This window comes from Python bivittatus, unplaced genomic scaffold (genome assembly GCF_059951505.1).
Source record: "Python bivittatus isolate LINGU-HERP-01145 unplaced genomic scaffold, Pbiv_v1 ctg000340_np1212, whole genome shotgun sequence".
Taxonomy (NCBI): Eukaryota; Metazoa; Chordata; class Lepidosauria; order Squamata; family Pythonidae; genus Python; species Python bivittatus.
Window position 1 is genome coordinate 17,992,634 of NW_028277056.1, and position 26,015 is coordinate 18,018,648.

Here is a 26,015-nt window from a genome sequence, read left to right on the forward strand (position 1 = left end):
GTCCTCTCTGCATATATGTCTGTCCCATTTTTTAGGTTATGGTGGCTTCAGCCTAAGGTGAAGTTCACACCTGCACACCTAATTTATTCATGAAGGCAGATGTGAGTAACCTGGCCCCACCCCACAAGATTATGCCAAAATTAGTGAATATTTGTGGTGAAGTTTTCGTTTTTGAAAAAATGAGCGACTCCTACTCCAATCTCCCCCCCCCCCGCCCCAATCCCCACTCCTAACTGTTCCCTCATTTTCTTTTATGGAAGGTTTTATGTGTTGAAAAGGTAGTGAGAACGATTTCCATTGCCACTTTCAGCTCTCAAGTGGCTGAGAAATATGATTTTACTAATTTTGGAAATTAAATGGTGGAAACTAAAGTAGCATCCCTCCCATTTCTATTCTTAGAAACCCAGAAAAAAAAGAAAGAAAAAATGAGGAAGTCCAGCCTAATCTTTCTGGGAATGTTGCCATGTCACAGGTTACTTTTCTGCTGGCCTCTAGGAGGTTAGCATGCTGAGCTGAGGTCCCCTGCCTTTCAAAAGCTGCCTATTCCTGCGACAATTTGATAGAATTTGTTTCTCTCGGGAGCCTTGTAACGTATTTATATAACTGACAATTGGCACAATTTCTTATGCTGAATTTATCTCTGAGCAATATTTGAAACACAACTTATTTTAAGCACTTGTACTTGGCATATTGCAAAATGCTGTATAGAAAACATTCACGAACTATTATTCAGATTTAAACTTATTTTAGAGATTAGGCAACCTGGTGCCTCCAAATGTCTCTAAATTTAATTTGCAGCTGCCCCCATCAGCAGTGTCCAGTAACAAGTAATTATGGGAGATGTAATCCAGAAAGGCCGGACAACACCAGGCTGCATAAGCCTAAAATGTATTATGCTATGAATCCTGTTTCAAAGCATGTTGAAGTAGGGTTCTGTGGTATTTACAGGAGGAAATGCATTAGCAAGTGTATGAACGATTAAGGTTCTAATATTCTGAAAATAGGAGGATAGTTTGTTAGCCTAGTGCTTTCCAGTTGTATTGGAATTACAATTCATTGTAATAGTATTTAGTTGGGAAAGTTAGTAGAATATTGTGAACATTAGACAAGCAGTTGAATGGTATTTGTAGGAGCAGGGAACCTGTGATCTTCCAGAGATTTTTAGACTATACCTTTGAGGATCTTAAGGTCATTGAACTTGCTGCTTGGGATGATAATGGGAGTCTAGTATTCAGTGGCTGTAGGTTCTTCATCCTTGCTCCAGTACATTAGGTTTGGAACATGGGCAGTATATATATGAGTCATCTGAGAATTACTGTTACTCAGACTGTTCAGTTCTGCATTAGGTAAACCAGTGATCTCACTCAGTACAAAAGAGTTTTATTTTAGGGCATCTATGCCCTGTCATTCTGCAACTCTGACTTACCAATTTTAGCATGGTAATCTATTCCCCCCCCCTTTTCCTTTTGATATACTGTACCTATATCCCATCTCCTCCTCCTGGGGCTCAACAGTACACTGTTAATGCTTTTTTGAAAGAAAGATAGTGAAACTGTAACTGAATTAAACTCACTGTGTAAAGTACACATTTAAACTGGATACCACTTGTTTATGAAAAAGCTAAGCAAAGACTATGATCTGACTTGAAACTTTTTTTTTCCTGTTTCAGGATGTCTGGTGCAAGAATTGTTGTTCACATGACTCATGCACTGAAGCAAGGAGAACATGGCCTTGCTGGAATTTGCAATGGTGGTGGTGGAGCATCTGCAATATTGATCCAGAAGTTATAGGTTCTAGCCTCAAGCTCTAAGGCCCAAATTATTAATAGCTGTTACAACTATGTATGATTTATAGCACAGACCATTAACTTCAGTCTACCATTGTTTAAACAAAATTATGTCTTTTTATTATAGCGTGTTTTAATGCAAAATGATTTTTATATCTTGGACTGAAAACACGTTAAATATCTTCTGAAGCTGTAGATGCCATAACTGACTACTCTAGATACTTCTTGTCATACTTTATATTGTCCTGCTCTAGGCAGTGAGTTGTAGGCATTCTTTCCCCCTTCTCCCTTACCCTTCCAAGATGAGGGCAATGGGTTGTGCCATGCGTATTTTTGCCCAGAAAATAACTACTTGGGTAGAGATAGTACAGAAGTAACCACTGGATTATGTTTCCACAATTGGTAAAAATAAACAGGAAGGGCTACTGAATAAATATTTACCATACAGCAATAATGAATTGCTTCTTATACTGGTACAAGGAGGACTAAGACCAATTGCAACTTGTGTTATTCAAGAGTCAAGCTTTTAAAAATAAGCATTCTGAGGTTATAGTATAACTGGAAATCTGAAAAACAGTCTTTTCCAACTCTTTCAGTATTGCAGCTCTTCTGAAAGCTTACCCATATGTACTTGCTTATATTTGTAACTGAGAAAAGTGTAAAGGAAAGCCTTTTAACTTGTAATAGCAAAATCATGTTCAAGAAAAAATAATTCCAGGTAGTTGGATGGCAACTGAACTGTAAGCAAGAGTTAAAAGAGGAGTTAAGGGCTTATATCCATAGAGAGTTTCTGCACAGCGCAGCTCCAATCTGATTTATACAGGATTGCCCATAAAAAAAATAACACAGCAATGAGCTGTTACATAGCTACTTCAGTCATTCTGTTATTCATCCTCGTACTGTAGTTGTTTCAGTCTAAGACATTGTTTCTCAATCTTGGGAACTTTAAGATGTGTGACACTGATCTAGGAAATATTAAGGAAGATAACAAAAGCAAGGATTCAATTTTAAGCAGCTACAACAATATTCTTTCCAGTGAAAGGATTGCATTTCCCTGTATAGCATAAGCATGGGTAACTCTCTGCAGTGTGATATTTAAGCTGTAAGTTATCTTTTAAAATTAGGTTGAAGACAGCATGCTGTCCACTGTGGTACATGAAACAGGGTCTTTGTACTGCTTCTCTAAAACCTCCTAAGAATTATAGTACTTTCATGTGTGGAAGTACACAGACTTAGTTTTTAAATGGCTGGAATGCTGTTGTTGAATACTTGGTAGAGTCTTGTTTAAACATCTGTTCTGGTAGAAGAATGGATAATTTTAAGTACCGGAAATATAAGGCAAAATGAAACTTTGATTTACAGTTACAATATTCTTGTGCAGTTTTACTTGAAGGCAAAGTCATTACTGCTGTTACCCTCTTCATACACTGAAGGCTTAAAAAAAAAGCCCTTTTCTATCTGTATGCACACACCTGAGAATTTAGAACCAGGGAAATGAGGATTCTAAATTATATGAGAAACTTACTGAGTAGAAAGATTTCCAGTACAAAGCTGCTTCTCTTGCAACACACCATGTGGAGGGCTGTGCAGCAAGCACCAAGAAGAGATCATACTGATAGAGCAGCCTGCTTTCTCATTCATGCCGTTCTAATTGTGTGGGATGCCCACTACTGCAAATGATATAACATCCTCAGGATATATATTTAAATATTCACTTGCTTAAACAAGTTAAGCAAGGGTTTATCAAAGTTAAATCTGAATCCCTAAAGGCATAAAACACATCCCTAAGTAAATTTTATTTATGGGTAAATAAGTAACCTCTTAATATACCTATGTATAATAAAGTTGAAAAATATTTATTATGATAGACTACATCTAAAGGAAAAAAAAACCAGACAAAAGGAAACAAGAAAATATTCTCAATATGAAATCAGCTGAGGCTATCTCTTACGGACCAAGCATTATCGCGTATACTTGCATATCAGCCCATCTGTGGATAAACTGATCCTTGAATTTTTAACCAAAATACCATGAAAAATACACTATCCATGGATAAGCCAACCCCCATTTTTCATGGTATTTTGGTTAAAAATTTGAGGGTTGGCTTATCCGTGGATGGGCTTATATGTGAGTATATATAGAAAATACAGATACTTTAAAAAAGCATTACCATATATACTCATGGATAAGCCCATCTGTGGATAAATCAAACCCAATTTTGGGGGAGGGGTGTTTTGGCACCTAAAATTCTTGGATTATCCACAAGTATATACAGTAAGTCATTATTCTCAATTAAAGCCAACTATATGACGTTTGTTTTGATTAAACCCTGGGGTATAATCCTAGGCACATTAATCTGAAAGCAGAGACCACAATTCAGTGCATTTAGTTCTAGGCATGTTTAAGATAAGAGGTGTTTGACACCATGAAAACCAACTAAAACAATTCTAGAAGAACACAGCCAACACCTGGTGTTAATAAAAGTAGCATTTTGTTGTTTTACAACTTGAAAAACTGTACAATAATTACATCACAATATAAACTCTGCAAACTTAACGTAGAACCTTTAAATGTTCACTCAAAAACAGATTTTTCTCAGATTTCCTCAGATTCAGGCTGATTTTCTTTTCAGAAGTGGAATTGTAATGGACTATGCAATATAATCCTAAATTTGTTCTCTTTTCTTCTCAATCCTGCTGAAGAACACCTGTGCTTAAATACAGCTGGCATTTATTCATCATAATGCAACGATAATAAAAATTTATCCACATCCATTTCTGCAGGAAAGGCAATTGGTAATTTCTTCTGCTGAAAAAGAAAACACTCTTTTAAGACCAATGAAGGCTAGGTACTTAGAAACTCTTTAGTTCTACATGACTCTTATATATAAATCAATATTGATTTATGGCTAAAATTTCCATAGGTTAATCAGCTGGAATAGATCATTTAGACTCCCAGCTCCAACCTTGGCTATGTGCAAGAGCATCAGACTGCCTCATGCCCTATTTTTTAACTTCTGCAACTCCATAAGATGTATGCCAAGTAGCACAGGGAACTATTCTTCACAGGAGATAAACAGCAGGATCCCTTAGGTATCCTAAACTAGTTGTACAGTTCTTTAAGATTCAGTCCTGTTTCATAAGCACTGAGCCATTTTAGTCAACAGGTATTCCATATCAAGAGATGATATAGAATGTTACTATAATGAACCATTTACTTTATATCAACAATTATTGATATTTTCTCATTTTATTTCTTTTAGCAGGGAGGTACTTTTAGTTCTGTCTTAGTTATCCTGGAGAGGGCCTATCTTACTGGACGGGAAAGAAAAAGGGTGTAGGTCATAAACAAAGGAGGATTTTCCTCCCCAAGTGAATTACAGGGAAGATGTTTCTTGTCCATATTGTAGAATACATTGGGAAGGGATGTTTCCCATTATGGGTTATTCAGGGATTAACTCAGCCAGTTTGGTGCAGAGGTTAAGGCATCAGGCTTAAAACCAGAAGACCATGAGTTCTACTCCTGCCTTAGGCACGAAGCCAGCTGGGTGATCTTGAGCCAGTCCCTCCCTCTCAGCCGTAGGAAGGAAGCAAGGGCAAATCATTTCTGAAATCTTGCCAAAAAAACTGCAGGGACTAGTCCAGGCCATCGCCAGGAGTCAGCAATGACTCGAAGGCCTGCGCGCGCACACAAAGGGAATAGCATACACACAAATAGCAGGGATTAACTGCTATTGCTCTTCTGTATGTGGACCTCTGCTGGTACAGAAATAATGTCATGCTGTTAAATAAGAAACCTGCTTACCTTTATCTTCTTCTTCTTTATGGGCACTGTAAAGTTCTGAACATCCTTTTTACTGGTAGTCCGGGAATTCCTTTCACAGTCAACCGAGTCTTCCTGCTTTCTTTTTTTTGCTGCACTTCTTAGAGACTTAAACTGTTGAGTATTGTCCTTAAGAGGAGTAGTTGTATTAGTCCTTGCAATAGCAGCCCGTGAAAGTATCATCAAAGTGTGGGCAGCCATGCTAACACTGTTTTCACTACCTGTTTCACTTGCTGGGCTACAAGCTGGCAAATCAGGAGTGGCTGGAGGAACCATGATCCTTGGTGTTGTACTATCTTCACTATACCGTCTACAGGTTGGGGTCCTTATTATATCAAAGGTATCATCTGAGTGTCTATCACTAGTACCTGAAGGTGTACGGGGTACTGGCAGTTCCCCGTTTTCAGGTAGTTTACTAGTGGGGCTATGTCTTTGAATATCATACAGCATTTCCACAGCTTGCTTAGTTAAAGGACTGGTCAAGCTATGGACTTGATTGGGAGATTTAGTTTGCTCTTTTTTAGGCTCCTTTGAGGGCAAAATGCCTGCATTTTTATTATTGGCATTGGGCTGAAGCCCCTGTTTTTTAGTTATTTCCTGAGCTGAAGAACAGTTCTTCTCATGATGAAGACTTTGTTGGCTGTTGGATAAGGCTGCCACCTCCTGAGTTTGGGGGACTTCATCAACGTTCCTTTCTAGTTCATTCTCTTTATTTGCTGTCTGTTTTCTTAATACATCCGATGCTAGTCCTGGACCCAAACCTTTTTTCTCTAGTTGGCTTTCCTTTACAACCAAATTTTTGCCAGTAATATCTGGCTTACATAAAATTCTTGGCAGAGTTCTTTCACGTTCTCTCTTGCAAGGTTGAGTTTTTGTTGATGAAAGCACGGTACTAGGAGAGCTTTCACAGATTAGAGAATTCTCATTCTTTTCTTTCTGTGATGCTTGGGTGCTGTCAAAGTAAAGCACTCTTCTGTGACTTCCGTTTTGTTTGGAACCCAGGCTTGTAGTATCAGCTGGCACAGTTTCTAGCTTCTTTTTCAAGTCCATGCAAATATTCTTCTCTGAGTTTCCAATTCTGAAAGAAAAAATAGTACAGAGTATTTGGCAAACTTTGCACAAAATTTCTATTTTATTTTTTGTATCCAAAACTACTGCTCAGTGCTTAAATTTGTCTGACCTTAATCACCTGTAATAAATAGAGGAAAATTACGGAGAATATAAATTGTTAAACCTTTTAAAACTGAATATTTCACCTTATTGAAATGAAGAGAGAAGCTGGGCACCATCCATATCATCATATCCTGTTTAGGAATATTATTTTTATTTATTATCCCTTCTATTTTTAACATTTACCTTCAGAGGAAGCATGTAATAAGCATGTAATATTTGTAGGATATACATAAAACCAGTTAGAACTACCTGCATAGACTATGTGGCAACATTCATTGAAAACGATTGGCATGAGGAAGACAAGAATACTAGCCTGGAGAAACTACAAGTAGTTCTCAGCTTATGTCCATTCATTCAGCGACTGTTCAAAGTTACAGTGGTGCTGCAAAAATGGAAGTATGACCAATCCTTGAACTTCCAGCCATCACAGCACCCTTGCGATATGGGTGCTCAGACGCCTGGCTCCTGAGCGCCCAGTCCCAATTGCCGATATAACCCGAGGACTATCATCCCCACGGTCTATCCCCAAGCCAAGGATTTATTTGAGAAACATGTCTCCTAATAGCACTAAGGAAGGAGAAAATTTGTTCTAATTATTAATTAGAATTGTTAATTATTGCCCCTAATTGCCCACATTTTTCAATTTTGTAAACTGAAACAATGGCTGCTAGTTATACTGATGATCAGCCAGTTCATACATTTCTTCATGTGAGCATTTGTCCAGCAATGTCAGGAACTAAGAAATACCGCACTGCATAACTGACCTCTGAACTCGAGAACCAGGATGATTTACAGGTTCTGATCCACTGAGCACTGGCTTTCCTAAACGATTAAGGCAAAATAAAATATTTTTTAACGATAGCATTCAAGAAGCATTTCGTTTTACGGTAAGTCACAAAATATTTTTAGGATGCTTTTTAGAGTACAAATCTATCCTTAGGCACTTTATGCGATAAAATAATGCAAACAATAACAATTAAAAATAAAAGCTATAATAAAAAAAATCTATTTCTCAAGAACTTTAAAAAAAATTAAAGTGCACATAAAAACCACATGAAAGAATGAATAATCTTCCTAAATCACTCCCTCCTACTCTCAAACCTGACTGCTCTGAGGAGGAGGGCCTCTGTTGCAGATTTGAAGAAGTGGGTGAAACTGCATGGGTTTCAAATAAATTTGTCCCAAGCTAAACTAAATACTTAGTTTATATAGTGGAAATATAGTGGTAAATAATGCATTTGGCATAATATAGGTACCCTGTGAACCAACCATCTAATTCTCAACACTTGGGCAGTCACATTTCAGCACCCAGAGAAATTTGAAAGACACTCCCAAACAGAATGAACACAGCTGGTCATCACTGGCTGCCTTGAATGCTTTCTTGGTACAAAAACAGGAAATAAATTAAACGAATGACAGGTGATGGTACTGAAGATGACAACTGGATAACTGAAACAAAGTTGGATTTCTTTAGAGAAGACTGCAGCTGCATATGGAGCTAGGCTTGTAAAACACTCCAGCCCCCTTGAGCAATACACTGCTCAGTCCAGAAGAACTTTTAAGCTGAGCATTTGGCCCAGCAAAACAAAAGCTACTCCAGCTAAGACTAGCTGTAAATCCTCATTGAAAGTGGTTAATTTCCTTATACATGGCATTTTTCTCTTGTCTGGAGAGTTGCTCACTCTTATCTATCCCAAACAGCCTTCAAGCATTGATTCAAGAGTCCTGTAGACTCCCTTAGATCAGTAAACAAGAAAAGAGAGAGAACTGAGTATTAACTGCAGGCTGAGGACTCTTCGATCCAAATCTTTTGACTACTTCCTTCAGAGATGCTGAAGAACACGGGAGACAAGATGGACATTTGTGAGTCTTCATAAATGGTTGAATGGCTACAGGGTGGAACACAAGCTCCCTAGTGCTATGTGAGATCACATCTCCAGCAAATACTTGAACTAATATAATCTTGTGGTGCATATGCCCCTGCTTACCTGCATTTGATTTGTTTCTTGGTATCCTGTGAGATTTTGGAGGAAGAGGAAGCTTAGGAACACCTCCATTGCTCAGTGAAGTCTGTACTGGCATATGCAGAATCTTTAAAAAGTGAAAGCAACAGAAATAAAGGTGTCTGAAAGTTTTTTTAGCTCCAAAAAAAAAAAAAAAACACCCACCTCTACAGTTATTTTTCAAACACAGCATTTACCTGCCGGGAAGGATCTGAGACAGTATTTCCACTTTGTCCCATTATAGACACAGGAATCATCCCCACCATTCCTTGCAATACAGGCTGTACTGGAGAAGCAATTATAATTGCAGAACCTAAAAACGAATGCACATATGTGAACTATAAAATTTTAGAGTCTTCAGTCTCTCTCTCTCTCTCTCTCTTTCTCTCCTAAGTAAAAGTCAGTGAAAGTACTGAAGACAGATTCTGCTAATTGGAGTTAAGTAAGTCTGACCTGATAAGCTTGGAAGCCACATCTAAGTAGCTTTAAGCCATTCAGAGAAAGGACAAACTATAGGCAGCAAAAAATATAGAGCCAGCTGCATAAACTGATTTCAGTTTGGTGCTAAAATGAAATACATAGCTCTAAAGAACAAATCAAAAGCAAATTACAGCATTTTCTAAAGGCTGGCTCAGATACAGTTTTTTCCACATGGACTAAGCCTAAACTTTCTCAGCTGTGCAGCCTTACAGAGGAAATAAAGTGTGACTCATGTTGTCTCTTGATGCAGTCACAAGTTTTACTAGCAGTTTATATAAAAGATGAACAAAAATGGGCAAAGCTCTAAGTACGAACCAGAGGTATAAATGGGAGTGTCCTGACCTTAAGTAAAATGACCCTGAACAAATGAACGAGGTCCATTTGTATTGCCTGTCTGTGAAAAACAGGCATGTAATCATTTTTATTCTTTGTGAGGTCCTAGGCTTCGTTTCCTTTTCCTCCTCTTCCCTCATCAAGGGCCTTTACTAGGTTCTGAAATATAAACCAGAGCCGCACAACATCCACCTCCCCGAAGCCCCTCCAAGGTCTGGCATAACCACATTAACTGTATTATTAACTATATTTTATTATTTATAATAGGCATGTTTAGAATTGGCAATCGAGGAATGGATTGTTCTGGGGCATTCTAGAACAATCAGCTTCCTCTGGGATCAAAGGGAATGTTCTTCCAAACTGAAACTGCTTCAAGGTGTCCTAGACATAATGTTCCAGATGAAGCAGACATGTTTTGAGACCAGACCACCTAGGAACATCTTGAAACCACTTCTGGTTCAAACTATTTACTGAACTTCCATCCTCAGAATGACATTATCTGAAGGGAAAGAGAACATTCTCTAAAATAGTGTTTCCAGCTCAATTTTTGCAAATCCCTCATTTATCATTTTATTAATCCAAATTTACCTTTTGTCCTACCTACAGTGGTGCTTAAAAGTTTGTGAGCCCTTTTGAATTTTCAATATTTCTGCATAAAATATGACCTAAAACGTGATCTGTTCTCCACACAAGTCCTAAAGCTAGATAAAGAGAACCCAGTTATACAAATGAGTCAAAAACACTATACTTATTTATCGAGGAAAATGATCCAAAGCTACATATTTGTGTGTGGCAAAAGTATGTGAACCTCTAGGATTATCAGTTCATATGAAGGGGAAATTAAGAGTCAGGTTTTTCAATCAATGGGATGATAATCAGGTGTGTGGGAAGTCCTGCTCATTTAAAGAACAGAACTCTGGGTATTCACTATCAAAGTCTGAACTTTACAACACTCATTGAACAAATGAGATTTCTGAAGACCTTCAAAAGACAGCTATTGATGCCCATCAGGCCAGAAAAGGTTACAAAACTATTTTCAAAGAGTTATGACTCCACCTGCAGTCCAGTGTCAGGCAGATCATGTAGAAATGGAGGCAATTCAATACCATTGTTACCCTCCCCAGGAGCAGCTGACCAACCAAAATCACACCAGGAGCAAGGCGTGTAATACTCTGGGAGGTCTCAAAGAACCTCAGGGTAACGTCTAAGGAACTAAAGGCCTCTCTTGCATTGGCAAATGTCCGTGTTCATGAGACCACCATCAGGAGAATATTGAGCAATTATGGTGTGCACAGCAGGGTTGGAAGAAGAAAGCTTCTACTCTCCAAAAAGAACACTGGTTCCTGTCTACAGTTTGCAAAAGACCACATGAATAAACCAGGCGGCTTTTGGAAGAATGTTCTGTTGATGGATGAGACCAAAATAGAACTTTTTGGCTTGAAAAAAAGTGTTATATTCGACTAAAGGCAAACACTGCATTCCAGCATGAGATTATCCCATCTGCGAAACGTGGTGGCAGTATCATGGTTTGGGACTGCTTTGCTGCCCCTGGACCAGGACAGTTGCCATCATTGATGGAACTATGAATTCTGAATTGTATCAGCAAATTCTACAGGAAAATGTCAGGGTATCTGTCCATGAACTCATGAAGAAGTGGGTCATGCAGCAAGACCATGACCCAAAACACACAAGTCATACAACCAAAGAATGGTTAAAGAAGAAAAAAGTTAATGTTTTGGAATGGCCCAGTCAAAGTCCTGACCTTAATCCTATAGAAATATTGTGGAAGGACTTGAAGCAGGTAGTTCATGTGAGGAAGCCCACCAACATCTCTGAGCTGAAGCTGTTCTGTAAGGAGGAAGGGACTCAAATTCCTTCAAGCTGATAGGCAGGACTGATCAACAATTAACAGAAATGTTTAGTTGCAGTTATTGCTGCCCAAGGGGGGCACATCAGTTACTGAAAGCAAAGGTTCACATACTTTACCACACACAAATAGGTACTTTTGGATCATTTTTCTCAATAAATAAATGTACAAGTATAATGTCTTTGATTCATTTGTTTGAGTTTTCTTTATCTAGTTTTAGGACTTGTGTGGAGATCACATTTTAGGTCATGCAGAAATATTGAAAATTCAAAAGGGTTCACCAACTTTTAAGCATCACTGTATCTACGCCCAGGTATACCAGGTGTGTTTCTTAGGCCAACAAACACTGCAAAACTCACACCTTAAAAATATAGATCCTACTATTAGAATTTTAAAAAATATTGGAGGAATGCTGAATAAAACTGTCAATTTGAAAACAACTGAGCATTTGCTATCAAGAAATAATAGATTATTTAAGGACTAAGCAATCATTTGCATACTTATGTATTAAATCAGGATATCACTTTCAGCTTATGTTTAGTGGCTGCAAAAGCAAAAAGGGGAAGCTTTAGCGCTTGAACAGACTTCTCTTATATATGAGTCTTTCTACGTGAACACGTTATTGAGTCTTCATGATCCTTGATTTTGACCAAGTCAAAAAGTTAATTTACTCACCAACCTTTGATTTTTTTCACTTATTAAAAATCTGATGATTGATGGTGCCATCATGCTAAATGATACAGAATCAAGGTTCAGCAATTGCCAATAAAAGCAAAACTGGTTACAGCAGTTGGTTACAGCTCATCCAAGATGTCAATCATCACCATGTGATTTTTGCCCATGTGATTTTTTTTAATTATCAGTCTTTATAATCTTTTTTTAACCATCATAAATTAATTCCAACCAACAGCACATTAAATTTCAACTGTTTTAAAACCCAAGTAAACATTTAGTTGTCAACAAATAATTACCCTGTGAAAAGTTTGGAGACATTGGTGGGTTCATGGCAAACAAACTGTTTGTCCTAGGAGGCGTCCGTAACTGTGGTGGCACTGGAACCTGTGATGCAAGAGAAGTTGAATTGCCAGGAAATACAACTAAATTTGATGGAGTAACATTAGTACTCAGTGCTGTTGGCTCAGTTATACAGGAGGCAATATAAACACTATTGGAGCTGCCAAAAGATGTGCTTGTGGCTGGCAACAGTTGAATAAATTCTCCATCCTTGGCAATATTACTTGTTCCAGCAATGGAAAATACTGCACAATCTTCATTCTGTATGCTGAATGAACTCACAACAGAATCTTGAGATCTGAGGACCAAAAGATTCTGTTCTATCAAAGCTGAATCTCCAGGCCTTTCAGACTCTTCAGCTGTTATACATTTAGATGTTCCTGTCATCTTGGCTGGTGATTTAGCTGGAGAAGATAATATTATAGTTGGCACATTTTCTCCAGTGATGCTGGAAACAGCATTGTTTAGCTCAGTATCTGATGAAATGAATGGATCGTCACTAATAATAATTTTTAGGGAAACTATATTGGAAGAATCTACACCAGTGCCTTGATTACTAGATGAAACACTCCCAGCAACTTTGTTCCCTGGACTTGATTCACCTGTTGGATCTGGAAGTGGAGAATGACATTCACTGGATGTAGTGGGATTGGTCTCAGTAGTTGTTTCTGTGTGCTTCTCATTGTCAGAAGTTAAAAATAAGCCCTCAGCATCTGCTTTTGTAGAAGATGATGGCTCTTGCATTTCTACCTGTGTGATTTCAGAATCCTCCAATTTCTGGTTTCCGTACTTTAAGTAAGGGTCTGGGTCTGTAGCTGGATCATCCAAATTAAGACTATTGGAAGTACCAACAACTTCAAGTTGGAGCTCTACTACATTTGGACTGGATGCTTCAACCACAAGTGTTGTGGCAGGTTCTGATTCCAATTTATCTGAGCATTGACAATCAGAGGAAGTAGGACTGTTTCGGTTTTGCTGGGCAGATACAGGAAACACAGATGATTGGTCTGTTACCTGCTCTAGATTTTTAGCAGTTTCTTCTGAATGGCTACAATTCATGTCAAGTTTGTTCACTGTTTCACTTTCATCAGATTTCAAGGGAGCAAGCACTTTTGTACTTGTCTTTTCAGACAGTACATGATTTGGCAAAGAACAACACTCAGTTCTATCAGGCAACGCTGTTTGTGAAGTATCCAACTGATTATACTGCAGATTAGCTAAGTTCTGAACACCTTGACATAATATGTCCTTATCAGTTCTATAATCCCTTGTTGCTGTTCCTTGTTTGTTGTAAGAATCTATATTGTGCTCAGTGAACTCTGTAGTAGGGACCTGATTTTGCCCAGATTCAAAGGTAGCTTTGTGCTTGATTCTTTGGTCATGTGTCTCCATTTCAACTGGTTCACTTTGACTTCTCACTTCACAGCCAGAAGAAAATTCTCCAGCTACTATAGTTTGCATCTTTAGATGTTGTTCTAAAGACAAATCATTTTCATTGCAACTAGTCTTTAGGACACATGCTTCTTTTGAATGACCATCTGTGTATGACAGACTCACGTGCGAATTATCTCCTGCAATATAAAAATAAATTTAGTAAAAAACAGATTTGAAATCACATTATTAGTCTTCTGAATATTTTTTTTCAGGATAATGTTTCTTGACACTCATTTTCAGTCTTCCATTATTCTAATTTTTAATGACAGCCTTAACTAGCATCTCTAAAGGATAAGATGAGTAATATGAAAATGAAGGATAAAAAACATTCCTGTCTACCTTTTTCAAAGGACATATGATAAAACACAGAATAAATCTGCATTGCTCATTCATGATTGAATGTCTTTGGAATGTTGTGTGCAATTCTGGTCACTGCACCTCAAAAGGATATAGTAGAACTAAAGAAGGTTCTTTCATAATTTGTAAGAAATTCCAAGAGTTTGTAACAAATAATCAATTACATAGCATGAATAAATACAGCATAATAACTACACATACTGCACACAAAACTATACATACGAAACAAAGAAGAATTCCCCATTCTTTTGCCTCAAGACAAATCAGAAACCGATGTGTTTATTTGTATGTCTAATTAGGGAGCTACTGATACATTATCACAAAAGCCGACATTTTAGCAATGGCCGGCATTCTACACTGATTTATACAGATGAGAAAAAGGTATCAAACAGAAGTTATCAGGCTGTATAAAATAATGCTTGGGTTTTTAAAAGGAAGACAGAAACTTAATTGCAACTCAAATTTCAATTAATCAACTTGCAGCCTGACCTTTTATGGATTTGCAAAAAGCTAATACCATATATTTCAAAAGGAATTACCGTCCTTTGGACAATAGAGACAAATTTAGCATATGCCAGTATGAAATCTTCCGGTCCCACAGATGGTAATCAATTTTATAACAGGCATACCATTACTCCAAACCTCCATGATATTAAACCTTTAAATCAATAATAGTCTTCCCTATCAGAGAAACCAGATACTAGAAGTTATTTCAGAAGTGCTTACCAATTTCCTTAGTTCCAATATAACTTTCAAGTGCTTCTAGGTTTTCTTCATCCACCAAAATGGCATTTTCTGCTCCATTCTGTGTAGGAATGCCCTGAGAAGCATTTCTACAACTCTTGGTTTTACCTATTTAAAATAAGAAAAAAGTCCTAACTTCAGGGAATATTGAACTTTAACATAAGGTGGAGGACTAAAGGAAGACACAAAGAAGAATCTATGCCTTAACTGCATTAGGAGTTCAGGTTTTGTCATCAAAATCACACTTTAAACCATTCTTTGGAAATTACTTCAGGCTCAAAGTGAACAATATTCTATTTACAGATGGTCCAATCTAGTCTACCTGGTATCCTAAATACTCTAAGTCAAATATGAACTGAAGTCTTAATACAACTCTGTTTTGACAGGATAGAATGCAAAGACTCCTTGTTTGTATGACAGAAATGTCTAAGTGACAAACAACTATAGCTTTCAGGTCTCCCCCAGCTGTGCAATTTCCAGCCACATAAGCTGGAATTCCAAGATTTGCATTCAAAACACATTTGGAAAATGCCAGGATGGGAAAAACTGAGAAAGTATAAGATCTACACTGGAGTTGTGAAAACCTGTCATTCATAATCATATGATAGGAAAACGACAGTATCTTCCTTTTAATGGAGGAATTCAGTCAGGCTAGTAAGCTAATGTTCTTGAGAGTATCTGTTTATGTATGGACATGAAGGGATGATCTAGTCAGTGTAAGCTTTTTATACTGTGTTCTAATACTTTTCTTCTCAGAAGTCCCACTGAGTTCGGTGCAGATAACTGGAAGTAACTCACCATCGTTAAGCTCATGGTATTTAAAGTGAGGAATAATCCATACCAAAATCAAATATATCAAAGAGTCCTTGAAATGCTGGATCTGATTCTGTTTGCTCCAGAATCTCCTGGATGGCTTCTTCTGTCATGTGAATTTCACCCTGCTGATGTGTAAAAATAATCAGGATATCAGTTAAAACATATTTTCATGAGTAATAAAAGCATTCTGAAAGCCAGTGCACAATAGGCTTTTGATCAAACTTTCAGATCTACAAAAATATTGTTAATTGAGGAACTATCTTAATCAGAACTGAGAGGAGAAAAGGGGAAAAAGTAGGCAGACAGATGCACAATCTGCACCTTAGCAATTGATGTAGCTTTTTGGGAAAAGGCCTAATTTATAAGTTACTTATAAGATCCAAATATGTATTAAAATTAGAATCTTACCTGAAGACCAAGAAATTCATCAATCGAAGACTCTTGTATTGTTGGACCACTTTCTGCCTGTTTTGCTGTCTGAGACATATTGCCATCACTGAGAAAAATGTGCAAATATTTAGTATATTTTAGAAATAATCTAAGCATTTTGAATCTTTTTTTTAAAGTAAGATCCATTACCTGCCCAAGAACTTGTTAATATTTTCAGCTAGCTTCTCCTGAAGACATTTGCTGCTCAAAATTTTCTCTCTGGCATTTTCAATAATCATTTGCTAGGAAATAAATTTGAAGCAGTCTAAATTTATGTTTTCATGATTACAAAAGAAACATTAATCCTTTCAGCACTTCTAATAATTCCCCCCCCCCCCAGCAGATATGTACTCTCATATATAATTTCTTAATTGGGACATCAAAGACCAAAGATAATATTTGTGCAATGGTCAGCTAACTCTTAAAAAGTTAGCAATTGCTACTCCCAATGAGTAGGTTTTCTACATCCCTCTAAACTCTGCAAATGACCTCATATATCCAAAATAGCTTAAAAATAAAAAGACTTAAGACTATACTCCTAGAACAGATATGATAGCTATGCTGCAATTTGGATGGTGAAAGCAACCTTGGAAAATTCTCAACCATATTTTGCAGTTATATTCTTGCCATATATCTAATAGATGTTTGTTCCACATTGACCACAGCCTTGTATTTAAACTCTTAAGGATTAAAAACATTTGCACAAAATGTTATTAGAAACTCCACCTCCAAAGAAAGGAATAGTATTTCATGGAAACATGGAAAGCTCTTTTTTTAAAGAAAAGAGAAAAACCCTGGCACACCAAGAAATATACAAAACTGGGATGATCATACAAAAAGAAAAAAGAAAAAGGGAGGGTAAAAAAGGTGTAGTTTGTTTTAAAAAATAATAGCTTACAGGAAGGTCACCATCAATAAGTTCTAGTTGCTCACTTTCTTCTTCCATGGGCGAGTATTCTTTTTCCACTACAGGAGAATCTCGTAAGCTACAGTTAGAGAACTGTGGTCCTGATGATGCCATATTCCTTTTCTTCTGGGAGTCACTGAAACATTTTAAATATGGGATGGGAATAACATGTCATTATGGCTAGAACTTCATGGCTTCTGCATTACCTTATCCATACTTCATCATGTTCTGTTCAACATTATATTAACATATTTCAGAGGAATCCAATGAATCCAGTGGAATTGTTATGGAATTAGATGCATAATTTACAGTCCAAGGGGACAATGACAGAAAGCAAAACTGAAATGTAATGAGTTTATCCAAATTCATAAACAAGTCAGTGGAAATATGAAGTGGGACTAATGTGAACTGAGGATCATGTACCTTTTCTCTGCTTCTCATTTTCATTATGCACAAGATCTAAATTTTGAATATACAAGAGATGCATGCACTATAAATACATTAGCTGAGAACTGTTACCTTTTTCTTTTTCCTGGAGACAATACACTTGAGATAAGCTTTCGCTCTTGGAATGCTGAAACCAGAGTGAGGGAATCACCTGCTTTAAAAAAGGATTTAAGAACCAAATTATATTAAATATTGCTTTGCTTAAGATGTTTAGAGTATCAGTAATGAATCATCGTCAACAGTAAGAAAATGAGAGAGTGATACTGATTGGAAAAAACACGGGCACCCTCTTTTTGAATTTAATTAAAAAACATGGGTCGTGAAAAACCTCAGCAAGTGCTTTGTGCTAGTCAGCTGATAAGAGAAACTAAGAATACAGCAGAGTTTAATTTTCCATTGGAGGATGTAGGGCTAGTAGGTGGCAATAGAGGTGGAGTCTTAAAGTACCACGGAAGCTCTAGGAAGGAGGTTAAGGAGAGAGAATTGGAATGGAATTGTACTGGCTAGCAACTAAGATGAATCTAGACAAAACTAGCTGCTGAAGATTACTAGCATACAGATTGGCTAGTAATCCTAAAACGGACTGGGCAGTGTTACACATTTTGTACCTGGGATGGTGAAAATTATCTGAAGCAGAGGAGGGCACAAGGCAGAGAAATGTGTTTGAGATGAAGAGGAGAATGCAGCAAGGGACCAAGGATACCCTTTGCAGATGATCCTTCAGGGACTGAAGATGACAGAAGAGTAGAGGTTTTCCCAGACAGAAAAAAGCCAGCTGTCTGCTTAACTGACTAAAGGAAATGCTGGCTAGTATCTTTAGGCTCTTCCTTCATTTTAGACAGTAATATTTAGAGCATTTAGAAACACAGAGGGGAACACATACAATAAGCTAAAAATATGTCTTGCAAATATATGCATGCTTAGAGAAGCTTTAGGCTGCACTATTCAATAGGAGGAAAAATAATTGAATTTCAATGCATTTTTAATCTCAGGCGGAGGTTCTCTTCTGCATCTTATCAGTAAAAGTGGCTAAGAGAAGATGGGAGGGTCCAGGGTTGGCTTGGCAGGACCGTAAGTAACTTTACAGAGGAATGCATCTGAAAGTGAATCTAGATGTTTAATAAAAGAAAAAAGAGTGAAATAGTATTCTTCACTGACTTTTCTATCAAATCCTATGAACCCACAGGGAGCCCTGGTATGTGAGGATTTAAATAATATTCTGTTTTCAATGGAAACAGGGTTTCTATACTCCCTACATTCAATGCCAGAAAGGAAATGTTATAGTGGTCGTATGGTTTTCTCAATAGTTTCCTTATAGTTCGTATCCAACTCAAGGAAAAGTTCATTTAAACTTACTATTAAGTTGGCTTTCCTGAATTTGGCCCTGATGTGCAGATGAAGAATTCAATCTTGCCTGAGCCAGATTTGAAGTTATAATTGGTTTAAGAATAACTTGCGTGGCTGTCATTGCAGTGGAAGTTAGTTGTCCTGGTTGATAAACTGCAGGTGATGATCCTAAATTAGAAGAGGTTGACTGTTGAAGGCACTTCTGCTTTTTCATATCGGCAATTGCACTTCTAGTGCGGCCTTTTAAAAAAAAAAAGAACAAGGAACCTTTCATTATTTATTTATTTGGTAAATTTAAATAACCACCCATCTCACATATGTTACTCTGAGTGGTGTACAAAGTTTAAAATATATATAAATCATAAAATAAATAAATTAAATAAAAATATTTTATATTGAAATATTTTGAAATAAAGGCTATTGTTCTTCATTCCTTCACTCATGACTAATTTTGAGCCAGAAAGCATTTATTCTTCTGTTGGTAAATATAACTGGCATCAATCAATGCTATGCTATCTTGATAGTTACACAGATTCAGGAATTTGTTGCCACATTCCAGGATTATATAATCTAAAACTAATGGAAATTTACAGAATTAGTACATGGTATTTTTCTAGATCATTTCTAGATCAGAGTCATAAGTGTATCTCCTGCTCCTGCACTTTCTGAACTATTATTGTGGCAAGAAGTGGAAAAAGTAGGCTTGCTTATGTATTCATTAAATTTCTATGTCAACAGAATCTCCAAGGACTGCCAGTAGTTAATAGCAATAAAATATCTAAACAAATATACAATATTGAAATATCCACAATAAGAAAATAATATAGTAACAATATGGAGCAATAAAGATCATAATAGCATCATGCCAATTATCCCCAAATACTCTCCGGAAAAGCTATTTTAACCCACTTTTGGAAGGCTATAAGAGGGGGCCTTATCTAACTTCCAGAGGGAGGGTGTAGGTGCCATCATTGAAAAACAGCGTCTCCAGGCCTCAGCACCCCTCACCTCATGGACGTGGAAAACTACAAGCAGCTTTTCCCAGGGAAATGGAAAAACATTACATAGGGATGACTGAAGAAAGGGTAGGGAGACTGTGCTTGTAAATAAACTTCTAAAATCTGGATTTTATATCTATATTGTATAGTCCAATATAAAGCAGCTCCATTAGCATGCTTTATTAGAATGAAGTCTCACTGAAATTAATGAGACTGATTTCTAAGTAACTATGATTTAAATAAGGTGTGAAAGGCTTTTGAAGGTAAACAAGTCAAGTCACGTAACATAGTTTCAAATACATACTCCGTTGATGAGCAGAAAATCCACCAGAATTCTGCATGCTCCTGCAAAAATTGAATTGTTAGTTTACATAAAAATGCAGCACATAGGTACATCAAAATATTAAATTTAGAATACTTATGTGACAACCACATGTAGAGATAAATGCATAAAAATAAGTTTCAACTGACAGTTTTCTTATATGTTTTATGCTATTTCAGTAATCAGTAATTCAGAAATCAGTAATCTTTCCTGGCAGCAAGCACTATCATGCAATCTTATACAATATTGAGACAGGGAAAAAATGCTGAAATTCTGCAAAGTTTACAGCAATTTCACCAATATAGCCTTGTGCAAGAATGCCAAAATTGTACAATACTTCAGCGACTTCACGAAAATTGCAAAAAATTGAAATCTTGGGTAATTTCATTGAAGAACAATGGAATCTGACAAAGCATGACAATCTTGCAAGATTACAGCATAGTCATTTAAAATGGGATGTTTATTTTTCAATTGGCATTGGAATTATGACCCTGTAGGCATCACACTGTTGACTTATAATAGTCACCAAGATGAGTATTCTGCAGTTGTCAAGATCTGTTTTAGTTTGACACATTACATACACATCTACTTCATGGATTTTCAAAAATAACAGCAGTTAAATTGTTATAACTAAGACCACAATAACTTAAGTGAGGATGTTTATTAATTTAATTTACTAGGTTCATATACCATTCCAGTTGTCAATCAACTGAGTAGCTAACATTTCTATCATATGTAAATAAGGTTGAAATAACAAAAATAGTCAACAATAAACAATATTAGTAATAAAATATTCATATGTTAAACAAGTATAATCCTGAATTAACATATTTTTCCACAAGTGCAATCTCTCTCAGATCATTTCCCCCTCAAAGCCCTGTTGAAATAGCCATGTTTTAATAGCTTTCCTGAATTCCAATAGTGTTGTTATTTTAGCATTTGGATATTATTATTTTACAGGATGATAATGATTTTATAAAATCTAAAGAGTAGAATCCAGTTATGTTTTTTCTGCCAATGGAGCCACATTTGTTAGTGGTGCTGGAGGAGAGGTAATTTCTCCTGTTCCCCTGCCAGTATGCTCTTAACGAGAAAGCCACACTGGGCTTGCAGGCTTCACTCAATCAGTTAGGGCCATCCATGGGATAGCAATATGAAAGACACTGTGCCATCAAGAAAGCATGTGAAAATTGTAACGTCAATAACAAGAATATAAGCAGAGTCAGATTTACAGACTATTTACACTACATTCAAATTACCTGATTTGAGAAAGTGTATAATCTAACTTCTTCCATAAAGATGACATCATCGCTGGAACATCATTTGTTGCTTCTTTAAAAAAAAATTAGACATAATTTTGTAAAAAATTTAAAGATATTACAAGTGGAAAATCTGTGAATCAACAGTTACTCAACCAAGAAACTCCATGTTCCAATATCGGATTAAAAATCACTATTGATTTCAGTATTTTTCACTCAATGTGATTGATATCAAGGCTCTTTTCCTCTCTGCTGCTCACAGTTGGTCAATTTTGTTTAATTTTATTTTTCTAATTGATATGTTGCTTTCTAACTATCTTTAAGTCATATCAAACGTATTTAAAAGGCATGGTTTAAATGCTTCTTTTGATTAAATACATCCATCCATTCAATTGTATAAGATCAGTATTGCCTCAATGTAGTCAAAGCAAACCAATGCTAGCAGTAAAAAGTGGCATACATCTTCCACTCCCTTTACCCATACCTACCTTTTGATTTCATTGCTATGTACTCATTCAATATGGTAATTAGGTTTTTTCCAAACAGAGACTGAGAAGAAAAAAAACAACATTAACCTATTATAATAAAGCACTGCAAAAATGTCACTTCCCAAAAGAATTTAGGAGCACCTACCCTATCTTTATGGCAAACTGTAGTATGGAGAAAACTTCAATCTAAGAACAACAGTGATGCCTCTTTAGTAGGGACCTTGGGCCTCTCTGGGATGCAGTGTGCCAAAGAGGGGTCAGCAGAAGTGGGACTAACCTTTAACCGTTATGTGTTCTGGACTGGACTTGTGGACTGGGAGATTTTGGTGTGTGTGTGTGTGAATGATTGTGAGGTATATGTTTATATTATTGAGCTCCCTCTTAGCTAGGCCTCTTGGCTGTTGAATGCTAAAGGCAGATGCACCTCGTAGAGGCGGGGGCTTGAACATGGGTGTAGTAGTAGTGGGTTCGATGGGTCCCATGGCCTGGGAAGATGGAGGTGGATTGTTGAGGGAGGTTGAGATGGGAGTGAGGTAAGGCAGGTACATATTGTGTAGTGACAGGCAGGAGAAGATATTAGCCACATGAAGCAGACCAGAAAATCAACTCCACATGAAAACCAGAACTATACTCTATAATAACAGAATCTTGCAAATCTGATTGTGCTGTCCCTCTCCTCCTTCTTATACTCCAGTGAATTAGAGAGGCATTTTTGTGAGCTGCTTCCAAATATTAGCTTGCTTCCCAGAACTTTAAAGAATGTTTCAGCCCTCTTTGCCTAGGTAACAGTTCTTGCATATTTCTATCAAGGCAATCTCCTTTACTTTCTATAAGAGATATGGTGGGAATTTGAGGAAGGGCCACTTTCAGGGTTGGCAGGATCAATGGCAAGACTGCTCCTTTTGCCAGTCCTCAACATTCACCCCTGATGCTATGTCATCAGATCTTCTCTGTCACAATACCTGCCTCTTGGAACAGCATCCCCCAAGAAATTTGTACTGCTCCCACCTTGCCCACCTTCAAGTGATCCTTAAAAACTTGACTTTTCCCCCATGCCTTGGTTTACAATGTTTGGATGTGCCCCTTTAAGTTGGCGGTGATGTAGAATAAAGTTATTTTGTTCCCTCAGACAAGTGTTGTCTTTTATTTCTGTGAAGCCACCCTGAGTTGCTCGGGAGTTGGGCGGCCTAGTAATTCAATAAATTAATAAATAAGGTTAAATTCTAATTATCCTGAACTCTCTTGAAAAAAATATAGCAAGATTTAAGAGATTATAAAGAGGAGTAATCACCTTCTTTAAAAATACATGCTACTTACCAATAGACACGCTGGAACAAAGCCTTCTCCTGTACAATGCTCTGCATATTCTTTTAAATCTGAACTTTCTGATATAAAGGCTCTGCATGTGGCTAAAAGCTTTTCTTGTTGTAAATAACCTGCAAAAGAGAAGCATTTTTTCCTACCCTGTGCACCATTATGAAAAGAAAACAAAAAAGTTTAATAAATAGCATTAATATCATGGTACAGTTCTTGTTAGAGTTTAAAGGCACTTTACAAATCTGTGTTTGATTGTAAATAAAGATGTATGTATAATATTCCCCATTTAGTTCAAACAACATCTTCTGTGTGTGAATGTTGACTGAATGGTTATCATTTTTGTGAGTTTTACCTTTGTTTTCCCTTCTGCCTTCCTTCTACAATGGATATGTTTAGGTATTTTTTAATCTGCTATCACTGTGTACTTTATATTTTGTAAATAATTTCAAATGTATAGGAAGTGACATTCAGTATATTTAATAATAATTTATGGTACATTTTCATAAATACTCTTTCTTTAAATGTAAACAAATCTACTATGTATCATTTAAGGTTGTGCAATTAAAATGGAATATCTCATTTGATGGGAGTGGATTCTAAGTGAATGCATTTAACAGAAGTTGACAAGCACTTTCCAAAGACAGTGAAGAAACTTATAGGAACATTTTAAGAAAACAGACACACAGTTTTATTCTGTGAAGGATGTGCCTCACAGAATAAATTCTAACAAATGGCTTGTAGCCTTCTTTTTTATCATCTTTCTGTAAACCTTTTAACCCTGTTGATTGCCAACAATGCCAGAAATACTACAAAAGGAAGCATAGCCCAACAAAACAACAAATGGATTATTCTTTTGTATTTGCTACTAAGATGGAAAAAGAATAATTTAGAATTAAATTCAAGATCCTTGTGGTGAAGATAGACTGCCCTGGATATATAAAAGAAAACATAAACAATTTTGTACTATGCAAATTTCCACAAATATAAAAACAGAGAACTTTTCAAGTTATTTAAGCTATCTAGTTGCCTCTGTCCAATGTGAAAGCTTGCATCTACAAATGTATATGTGTGATAAAAATTCTTCAGTCTAGTTGCCTAAACATTTATCACTGTATGGTGAAAAGACTTTGACCTTCTACATCCATTTTTCTTCAAAAGGTAAATGATAAAGAATAAGATTTCAGGAGAAGAGGCTGCAAGGCACCTTATTATTAGAAAATTATGCCCTGTTTTCTTTCCTATAGGAATATAAGAATAGTAACAACAACAACTATAGAGCTGTGCTCAATCATGCCAAAGCTTTAATTATTCCATCAGGAGCCAATGTCTAAGAGGCTTGCAAGCAGGATATGAGCGCAATGAACCCTTCGTTTGCACTCTCTGGAAAATGGGAATTTAAAGGCATACAGTTTCTAATACTGGATATACTGTGTAGCATTAGCCATTATCAGTATCAGGTACTGACAGGCTTATCCTCCATAACACAGGGCAAATGACAATGGATGGTTACTTTCTGTCATTATTTTTAATATGTTTCCATTGTCCCTATTTACCAGGAGTATTCTATATGTTGTTGTTGTTGTTCAGTCGCTAAGTTATGTCTGACTCTTCGTGACCCCATGAACCATATTGCGCCAGGCCTTCCTGTCCTTCACTGCCTCCCTGAGTTTGCTCAGTTTCATGCTCAATTACTGGCTTTTAAATATAAAGTTGTCCAGTTGAATTTCAAGTTATCAGTTCTTCTGGGTTCAGAGACTTTCCACAAAAGCTCCAATAGTTAAATCTCTCGACAGTAGAATCCTACATCTCTCTATTAGGAACTCGTGCAGCCTGCATAGCATCGATGTCCAAGTGGAATCTTCTCCACATACACAAACGAACTCATGTGAAAGTGAAGCCCCAAGGCACTGCCCAGCCCAAATATCTCACACTGGAAGTGATTTCGAACGGCATCCATTTTTAAAATTACGTATTTTTATAAAAGAAGAACCAGCTTCTGTCAATATGGTTAGGTACTAAACGATGCAAAACCATGACGGATTTTAAGGACGAGTCAGGCTTGGCGAGGAAAGCATATCAACAGCCACACGGGCTACTGGAGGGCGCCTGGGGAAGTACCCGTCACTTCTTCGGAGAAACGACGGCAGAGAGTCTCCCGTCCAGATCTGCCAGTCCTACACCGGCGCTGCCCGTCTTCCTACGACACGCCGAGCCCCGAACCAGCCCTCGCATTTCAGTCTAGCGCGTTGGGCGAACCCAGGCCGCGGGGTCGGTATTTCGTCCGGGGTGTCGTGCGAACCCATAAAACCGGGTCAACTGAATAAATCGCAGTTCAGCTCCTCGCGGGCAAGCCTACCGGGCGAGCACCGCGGGGCAGAAGAAAGCGAAGGGGACCGCCCTCCCTCGGACCCCGTCCCTCTCCGCGCTTACCTAGCACCAGGCGGGCCACGTCAGACGGCAGTAACATGGCGAGGAAAACGGGAACAGGGCTCCGCCTCCTCACCCGCCGGCGGGGCGACCGCGACCACTTCCAGCACGGCGACCGCTTCCCTCCCCCTCCCCGATTCCTCAACTCAGAAAGGCGCCCAAACCTCGGAGAGCGAGCGCAGAAGCCTAAGCCCACCCCCTTGCTCGAGACTTCCGGTCTCAGGAGCCACAACAAACGCTTTTCC

The 26,015-nt window shown here is 37.5% G+C and overlaps 2 protein-coding genes across 4 annotated transcripts in view; one reads left to right on the top strand and one right to left on the bottom strand.

The window, feature by feature from the left end:
- The window catches only part of ACAT1 (acetyl-CoA acetyltransferase 1), a 14,548-nt gene extending 12,308 nt beyond the window's left edge, over positions 1 to 2,240 (top strand). Inside the window, exon 12 of the mRNA XM_007437949.4 lies at positions 1,670 to 2,240. Within this exon, the coding sequence (XP_007438011.1) occupies positions 1,670 to 1,790 (121 nt within the window). The 3' untranslated portion in view covers positions 1,791 to 2,240. The remainder of the gene's footprint in view (positions 1 to 1,669) is intronic.
- On the bottom strand, positions 1,911 to 25,987 carry NPAT (nuclear protein, coactivator of histone transcription). 3 transcript variants are annotated; one of them, XM_007437950.4, is made up of 18 exons: positions 25,774 to 25,987; positions 23,344 to 23,462; positions 22,027 to 22,087; positions 21,539 to 21,611; positions 20,262 to 20,302; positions 18,969 to 19,199; positions 17,685 to 17,763; positions 17,157 to 17,301; positions 16,409 to 16,500; positions 16,238 to 16,325; positions 15,855 to 15,954; positions 14,996 to 15,121; positions 12,436 to 14,049; positions 8,982 to 9,097; positions 8,770 to 8,872; positions 7,546 to 7,603; positions 5,591 to 6,686; positions 1,911 to 4,594 (listed from the first exon to the last, which is right to left on the bottom strand). In XM_007437950.4, exons 1-18 carry the CDS (start codon positions 25,808 to 25,810, stop codon positions 4,517 to 4,519), a joined length of 4,257 nt encoding a protein of 1,418 aa, XP_007438012.1. In that variant the 5' UTR covers positions 25,811 to 25,987; the 3' UTR covers positions 1,911 to 4,516. The 3 variants fall into 3 exon arrangements, with proteins under 3 accessions (XP_007438012.1, XP_015745277.1, XP_015745275.1); XM_015889791.3 differs by having other exon boundaries at positions 1,911 to 4,591; positions 17,685 to 17,766; XM_015889789.3 differs by having other exon boundaries at positions 17,685 to 17,766.
- Positions 25,988 to 26,015: the final 28 nt, after the last annotated feature.